The sequence below is a fragment of the Hyaena hyaena genome, unplaced genomic scaffold (assembly GCF_003009895.1).
Source record: "Hyaena hyaena isolate Hyena2069 unplaced genomic scaffold, ASM300989v1 scaffold_23, whole genome shotgun sequence".
Classification (NCBI taxonomy): Eukaryota; Metazoa; Chordata; class Mammalia; order Carnivora; family Hyaenidae; genus Hyaena; species Hyaena hyaena.
The window spans coordinates 2,378,291-2,386,456 of record NW_024080655.1 but is presented as its reverse complement, the minus strand read 5'-3'; the positions used below and the strand labels follow the sequence as shown (position 1 = coordinate 2,386,456).

At 63.0% G+C, this 8,166-nt stretch overlaps 1 protein-coding gene across 3 annotated transcripts; it reads left to right on the top strand.

Moving 5' to 3' along the window:
* Nucleotides 1-623: 623 nt before the first annotated feature.
* On the top strand, nt 624-6,075 carry LARGE2 (LARGE xylosyl- and glucuronyltransferase 2). 3 transcript variants are annotated; one of them, XM_039226785.1, is made up of 15 exons: nt 624-670; nt 765-923; nt 1,002-1,111; nt 1,373-1,455; nt 1,725-1,848; nt 2,081-2,252; nt 2,381-2,485; nt 2,974-3,086; nt 3,172-3,297; nt 3,383-3,538; nt 3,651-3,811; nt 4,259-4,537; nt 4,899-5,048; nt 5,163-5,358; nt 5,608-6,075. In XM_039226785.1, exons 2-15 carry the CDS (start codon nt 827-829, stop codon nt 5,815-5,817), a joined length of 2,082 nt encoding a protein of 693 aa, XP_039082716.1. In that variant the 5' UTR covers nt 624-670; nt 765-826; the 3' UTR covers nt 5,818-6,075. The 3 variants fall into 3 exon arrangements, with proteins under 3 accessions (XP_039082716.1, XP_039082715.1, XP_039082717.1); XM_039226784.1 differs by having other exon boundaries at nt 765-1,111; XM_039226786.1 differs by lacking the exons at nt 624-670; nt 765-923; nt 1,373-1,455 and having other exon boundaries at nt 1,040-1,111.
* The last annotated feature ends 2,091 nt before the right edge of the window (nt 6,076-8,166 follow it).

Sequence of the window (8,166 nt, the reverse complement as noted above, 5' to 3'; positions counted from 1 at the left end):
GTCCTGCGTGGGTGAGGTCCCTCGCCAGCACCGGGGCAGGAGGAGACCTTCGCGAGACGGCTTTGTCTGGGCCGCGCCGCCACAACTGCACGGGGAGGGGTGGGGCGGGGGAGAGGGTGGAAAGCTCGGGGAGCAGGAAGGAAAGCCGGAGCTCCAGGTGCTCCGCGGCTCCCGGGCAGGTCTCCGCCCGGCCTGGCCTTGAGTCCCCGGAGCAGGTGTCCCTGACCCTCGAGGCCACGCATCCCACTCCTTCCTCCTCACCCCCGCCGTCCCTTTGATCTGGGGCCGGGGGTCACGGGCCTCTCCCACCTGTGGGCGGTTAAAGAGAGGAGATGGGGCCTCAGAGCTGGGAAGAGGGGGGATGGGCTCAGGGCAGGTAGAGGGGACTAGGCCTTCCTGGGTGGCTGCCCCCGCTCCCTCCAGGCATCCTGGGTGTTTCCCGGGCTTGGGGAGGGGAGAGGGGGAGCTTGGATGCCCGGGCAGGGGTGGGGCCAGGCCCCCAGGGGTCTCCCCGCCCCTAAGGGCTCCGCTGAGCAGAGGTGAAACCTGAACCTAGATTGGGGGCGGGGCTGGCTCCTGCCCCGTACTGGGCAGGCCTGCGCCTCCACCCCCTTTCCCTCCAGCCGGCTTCTTCGAGAGTAAAGTCTGGGTCCCCGAGCCGCTGGAGCAGGTGAGGTGGCGACTCAGCGCGGGAGGGCGGATCGGGCAGCCGTCGGGCCCCGCCGCCCAAGGCTGACCCTCCTCCCTCCCTCCCGGGTCCACAGGGACCGCGATGGAGCCCGCAGCTTGGGGTCGCTCCCCACCCTGAGCGCCCCCGCAGGCGGCCATGCTGCCCCGAGGGCGCCCCCGGGCGCTGGGGGCCGCGGCGCTGCTGCTCCTTCTGCTCCTGATCGGATTTTTCCTGTTCGGCCGGGACCTGGAGTGTAAGCTCGGCGAGCGAGGAGGCGAGCGGAGGGGCCCGGGATTCCTCCCCTGCCCGCTGACGCCACGTGTCCCTCCAGACAAGCGGCCGCGGGGAGCTGCTGCCCTCGACGGAGACCCTCCTGCGGACCGCGGGGGCCACAACCGCTCGGACTGCGTCCCGCCGCGGCCGCTGCCGCCCAAGTGCGAGGTAGGTGCGCGCGGCCCCTGGCGGCGGGAATCCCAGCCGGGCCACCCGGGCACCTGTGGGAATCACGACAGCTGGCGTGGGCCTCGGTTTCTCCTCTTGTGAAATAGAAGTGAACTCCTGCTCCGCATCCCCCCACCCCACTCTTCCTTAGCTCTCGTTGCCGGGTGGGGCTACTCTACCCTAGGCCAGGTCAGCCCCGTCGTGGGTTCTTCCCCTCCGGGGAGGGGGGAGGGGCTGCCCACCTCTACGTCCTCTCCCCAGCTCTTGCATGTGGCCATCGTGTGTGCGGGACATAACTCCAGCCGAGACCTCAACACCCTGGTGAAATCTGTGCTCTTCTACAGGTATAGCCAGGTGTCAGGGTGGGGGTGGGGAGGCCGGCGCGGGGATCGGAACAAAGTCTTGGGCAGGGTCTCGGAGCTCCGGTTCCCCCATCTGCGCCACAGGGACAGTGTCCCTTCCTCCCCTGAAAGTGGTTCTAAGACTATCAAGCTGGGTATGGAAAAGCTCTTTGCACAAGTCGGTGCTGCAACTTCTGAGCCCCTCGGGCGGGTCTTGTTCCACGTTCTTCCTTCCGGGACCTACCGCTTTTCCTCACCTGTTCTTCTCCAAGGAAAAATCCACTGCATTTCCATCTGGTGACTGACGCTGTGGCCAGGAACATTCTGGAGATGCTCTTCCACACGTGGATGGTGCCTGCTGTCAGAGTCAGCTTCTATGACTTGGAGGAGCTCAAGGCAGGAGCCCTGGCCCTTCTGCACTGTTTTCTGGCTGCGCACAGCCCTGTCCTCCCTCCCAGGGTATCGGGGGTGGGGGCATGGGGGTGGGGGGGTGGGAGAGAGGTTAGAGCTGCCTGGGACCCCCTCCTGGGGCCTACGCCTTCTTTCCCCTGTGTCACCGAGTGCGTTCAGGCACTCGGAGGCCCTTCTCTGCCAGGTTCATGCCCTGTTCCCCCCCCCCCCCCCTCAGCCCCAGGTCTCCTGGATTCCCAACAAGCACTACTCGGGCCTGTATGGGCTAATGAAGCTAGTGCTGCCCGGTGCCCTGCCCCCTGACCTGGCCCGTGTCATTGTCCTGGACACAGATGTCACCTTCGCCTCTGATATCGCAGAGCTCTGGGCACTCTTTGCTCACTTTTCTGGTGAGAGGCCTGGGATCCAGCCCCAGCCAGCCCCCCTCCCTGGCCTGTCCGGGCCCCCGCTGTGGCCTTAGCCCTGAGCGAGGCCCAGTGGCAGCCTCAGGCAGCTCCCTCGTGCCCTCCCCTCCCAGACAAGCAAGTGATCGGTCTTGTGGAGAACCAGAGCGACTGGTACCTGGGCAACCTCTGGAGGAATCACAGGCCCTGGCCTGCCTTGGGCCGGGGATTTAACACAGGTGGGACAGTGGTGGGGGGCGGCAGGAGGGGTGGCCCCTTGTCCTCGGGCCCCAGGGACTGGGCAGGGCACAGAATGCTAGGAACACCCCCACCCCCACCCCCGGAAGAATAGTGCTGTGGAAAGAACATCGGGAGAAGAGCCGGAAAACAGTTCCAACCAGGGCTGTTTGTGTTGGATGACTTTGGCCAAGTCACTTGGTCCCTCTGGGCCTCAGTTTTCTCATCCATGAAATGGGGATGATTTTACCAGCCCACGGGATCACTGTGAGAAGATGGCTGTGGAGGTGCTCCGTAAGCCGTGCAGTGCATTCCCTCCCCGGCCCCCCCAAAAGGAATGATTATTGACTGAGGTGGTCCACGCTATATGTCTGAACAGTCAGAAAATACCAATAAGTCAAAAAATGAACATTCAAAAGACGCCTTCACGATCCCTGGAGCCAAGGGCTGGCTTAGCACAGTTGGGCATGACAGCCTTTCCCCTGGGCAGGTGTGATCCTCCTGCGGCTGGACCGGCTCCGGCAGGCCGGCTGGGGGCAGCTGTGGAAGCTGACGGCCACTCGGGAGCTCCTCACCCTGCCCGCCACCTCACTGGCAGACCAGGTCCGCGGGAGCCTTTGAAAGAGTGGGGCGGGGTGGGGGTGGGGGCCAGGCTCTGGGCCGGGGCATGACAGCTGTCTCCGCCCAGGACATCTTCAATGCCGTAATCAAGGAGCATCCGGGTTTGGTGCGGCCCCTGCCCTGCATCTGGAACGTTCAGTTGTCAGACCACACGCGGGCTGAGCGCTGCTACTTGGATGCGTCCGATCTCAAGGTGAGTGGGGTGGGGTCTGAGCAGTGGGCTCCTTGTTCCCTGCTCCTGCCCCCCACCCTCCCCCCACAACCCTCCTGGGTTCCAGGTGATCCACTGGAACTCCCCAAAGAAGCTGCGTGTGAAGAACAAGCACGTGGAATACTTCCGAAACCTCTACCTGACCTTCCTGGAGTATGACGGGAACCTGCTGCGGAGAGAGCTCTTCGGCTGCCCCAGCCCGCCCCCCTCTGGCTCCGAGCAGGTGAGAGGGAGCCGCCTTCCCTTGCCTTGGGGAGGCTCTGCCCCCTCTCTGCCCTGCGGGGGGGACCTGGCCTACCCCAGCCCTGCTCCTTCTCTCCCCTCGACGCCCCCAGGTGCAGCAGGCCCTGGCCCACCTGGACGAGGAAGATGCCTGCTTTGAGTTCCGGCAGCAACAGCTCACTGTGCACCGTGTGCACATCTCCTTCCTGCCGCATGAGCCACCGCCCCCCCGGCCCCACGATGTCACCCTGGTGGCCCAGCTCTCCATGGACCGGTGAGAGTGCCAAGGGCAGCGCCAGGGAGCAAGGCATGGGCGAGGGACTGGGAATTTCCACCCCCCCCCCCCCCCCCCCCCCCCCCCCCGCCCGCCATAGAGGATGGTTTCAATGGGTGGAAGGAAGAGCTGTCGTTGCCTGGTGCTTGGGGAGCTCCGGGATTTGGAGACACTGGCTATGGTTAAGAGTTTGGGTTTTGGTGATTGTGTACATGCCTGGCAATGCCCCTCTGTAGCTGTGGGACCATGGGCAAGTCTTAATATCTCTGGCCTTTGGTGTTCTTGTTATGTGAGAAAGGACCCACCTTGTGGGGTAGGTGTGAAGATTAAGAGCAGCTTAAAGAGCACTGGGCAGGTGCTCAGTAAGCCACCTGAAGGGCAGTTTGCAGCGGCTGAGCTGGGGAGGGGTGCCAGCCGGGCTGGGGCTGACCGCCCCGCTTATCCCAGGCTGCAGATGCTGGAAGCCCTGTGCAGGCACTGGCCGGGCCCCATGAGCCTGGCCTTGTACCTCACAGACGCGGAGGCCCAGCAGTTCCTGCGTTTCGTCGAGGCCTCCGCAGTGCTCTCTGCCCGGCAGGACGTGGCCTACCACGTGGTGTATCGCGAGGGTCCCCTGTACCCCGTCAACCAGCTTCGTAACGTGGCCTTGGCCCAGGCCCTCACGCCTTACGTCTTTCTCAGTGACATTGACTTCCTGCCTGCCTATTCCCTCTACGACTACCTCAGGTGGGCCTGAGGAGGGAGGGAGAGGAACGGTGTATGGGGGGGGTGGGGGGGGCGGTGGGGGGGGGCGGGGGCACCCGCCGGACCTTGGCAAGTATGTCGTTGCCCAGGAAACGTCTGGGCCTCAGTTTCCTCTGTAAGATGGGGTTTGTATTGGGGCAGGGGGGCCACCTCGTTTCTCTGGGCTGCTGTAGGGAGAGTAGGGGAGGCTGGGGCCTGCTTCCCATAGCAGCGCCAGTTATGTGGGTCTCCTCGGGGGTGGCGGGGCCGGCTAGCCTTGGGGCCTGTGGCTAAGGAAAGGAAGGGAGTCGCCGGGCCCAGAGCCTTCCCTCTTCTTCTCTGTTCACGGGTGCTCCCCCCACAGGGTCTCCATCGAGCAGCTGAAGCTGGGCAGTGAGCGCAAAGTAGCCCTGGTGGTGCCAGCGTTCGAGACCCTGCACTACCGCTTCACCTTCCCCAGTTCTAAGGCCGAACTGCTGGCCTTGCTGGACTCTGGCTCTGTCTACACCTTCAGGTGGGAGAGGCCACTGCTCCGCTCCCCTCCGTCCATCCCCCCCCCACCGCTCCGCCTACCCTCTAACCCAGCTCCTAGCTTCAGCTTGGCTCTCTGCCATCTCCTGCTCCACAGGTACCACGAGTGGCCCCGGGGTCATGCGCCCACAGACTATGCCCGCTGGCGGGAGGCTCAGACCCCATACCGTGTGCAGTGGGCAGCTGACTATGAGCCCTACGTAGTGGTGCCTCGTGACTGTCCCCGCTACGACCCCCGATTTGTGGGGTTCGGCTGGAACAAGGTGGCCCACATCGTGGAGCTGGATGCACAGGTGAGGGCGTGCTTGCTGCCTCTTCAATCTGAATACCTCCAGGCCCAGGGAGCTCACTACGCTTCAGCACGGCAAGCGCACCATTAGGCAGTACCGTTAGAAATTCCACCTTGGCGTAGAACTCGAAATCGTCTGCCCTTTGACCCTTACCTTGGCTGTGAGGGGCTATCGAGCAAGCCTGCTCCCCAACCCCCAGAGCTGTAATCTTCCCCCCGGCCCAGAACGTCCATCTGCCTCCCACCCCTGCAGGAATATGAGCTCCTGGTGCTGCCCGAGGCCTTCACCATCCACCTGCCACATGCCCCAAGCCTTGACATCTCTCGCTTCCGCTCCAGCCCCACCTATCGTGACTGCCTCCAGGCCCTGAAGGACGAGTTTCACCAGGACCTGTCCCGTCACTACGGGGCTGCTGCCCTCAAATACCTCACTGCCCTGCAGCAGCCCCGAGGCGCCCCCTGACCTCCCCGGGGCCTGTGGCTCACCCCTGCCCCCCAACCTTGGCTCTCGCGCACTCCCTGTAGACACTGGAGCAAACTTGCCACCCCTCCCTCCCTCCCTGCTATTTAAATTATTGAAGGTGTCAGTGGAAAGGGCTTGGGCAGGTCCCCGTGCTGCTGTGGCTGGGGTCTGGTCTCGCTGTGCCCCAGCTGTTTGGGGGCTGGTTCCCCTCTCCTCAAGTGTATGTCTCTTTTTCATAACTAAAGTTTTTAAAGCCCTTTTGCATGTTCCTTCTGGTTTGGGGCATGAGGGCGTGGGTGGGCCGGGAAGGTGCTGAGTCTCCCTGGAGTCGCAGGAGCGGCGGGACCCTCCCTCGGAGGCCGGGACCGGAGCGTGTCTTGCCCACCCTCCCCTGCCCCAAACCCAACACCATGAGGCTCAGAGACTTTATTTGGCTTTATTTAGTAAAATGTTAAAATAAATAAATACAAATTGATCAGCTGCTCTGGATCCCCCCCCACCCCCTCAAAACAAAAATGAAACGAACGAAAACAAAAACTTTGAAGCACAAAACTCCAAATACAAGTTCTACCAAGACTGAAATCACAAAGGGTGTGGACAAGAGACAGGATTGGGGGCTGGCTGGCTCTTTTCTGCTCCGAGCTTGCTGACCTCTGGCTGCCCGCCCTGCCCTGCCCTGCCTGACTGCAGCTCACCCTGGGCTGAGGACCCGACGACACAGGCGCAGGGGCCAGAGCCTGCTGTGGGGGACGGCAGAGACCTCAGTGCAGAAGGGCCTTGGGGGAGGGGGGAGCAAAGTGGAATTTGTGAGCCCTGCCCTTCCTCTACGAGGGCTGTTTTTAAGAGTTCCACCCTGACTCTCTGGAGGGGGCGACCCCCAGCTTCCTCCCCTTCACTGTTGCCAGAGGGCCAGAGGAATCTTCTCCGGGGCCGCCCCCTCCCTTGGAGAGGAGCTGGCACTGAGAACGGCTGTAAGTCAGGGTGAAAACGGGTCTCCTGTTTCCTGCCAAGGGTGCCCAGCTGAGGGGTGGGGGTGAGGCCCTCGGTCATTTACACAGAGCAGAGGTGCCCCTAACCAGTGGAAGCCATGGAATCCAGAGAACCCAGGGCCTTGAAATTCCCTGGGCCCACCGTCCATCCTACTACCCAGAAGAGCCTTCTACCCCTGGGGTAAAAGTCTCCTAAATTAAGCCCTTTGGATAAATAAGAAAGACCACGCCCTAAAAGGGAGTGAAGGGAGGAAACCGCTTAGAGATCGGGATGAGAGCCGAGAGGGGCTCCCCTGGTCCCAAGAGGAAGTGTCAGAGATGGCTGGAGGGGCAGCGGTACACGCAGCCCACACCGAGTGAGCTGGAAACAGTCCCCTCCTGTACAGGGAGAGGCGTGGGGGCGGCCGCTGTGCCCTCTCACGCCGCCTGTTGAGCCTGAGCCAAGCAGCAGCAGGGACAGGCAGGCCCTGCAGGGGAACCGGCACTCCAACGGTGCCTGGCAGCCCCACACAGGGATGGCGCCCCCTGGGGCTGCCCCCACGGGCCGGATAGGAAGGCAGAAGCAGAACTCCGGCTGAGCTCAGCAGAGGAGAGACAGGAGCCTGCAGACCCCATGAAAGAAAAAGGACCTGCGGGCGGCATTGGCAAGAATGGGAGGTGGGAAGATGACGGCAACAGGACCTCACCGCCTCCAGGGTGCGAGGCCCGTGCCACCAGCTCCAGGGCGGCCGCCTCCTAGTCCCAGACCAGCCCCTTTACGTGACTGCACAGCCAGCTGGTCGGAGATGCGGCTGGAGCAGCTAACACCGGGCTTGGGGCGGCGAGGCAAGGAGGCGGTCGTGAGTGTGTGTCTCTGGTCGTCACCAGCACCCACGGGTCTGGGGGACAGAGAGAGGGGTCTTGTCTTGGCAGGACAGTACAGGGAAAGGAGCTGGGGGTGACCGGGGGCCTCTTGTTGGCAGTTAAGTAGAGTTTTGGAATTGGGAGTCTAGAGTGTGGGTCTGGGGGCAGGGATGCATTTTGTAGTCTACGCTAACAGCTCGCGTCTGCACTTCAGGAAGAATCCCTGTCCCAACCCCAGGCAAGGCCAGGGTGTGAGTACTCACAGCAGCAGGCAAAATACTGGTCGATTCCTAAAGCTCTAGCCCACCCACCCCCACCCCCTATTCTCAGGCGGCTCCTTTCTGAGCAAAGGCCTCCAGTGATGATCGTTTCTGAACTTCCCTCAGACAAGACAGTATCGTGTGGCCCCGACAAGTCAAACGGGAGCACTCGGGGAGCGGGCACACAGCCTGCTGCGGGGCTCGCAACCTCTGCCAACTATTCCTCCGACTAGTCCGGGCACCTCCGAAGCTCCCTG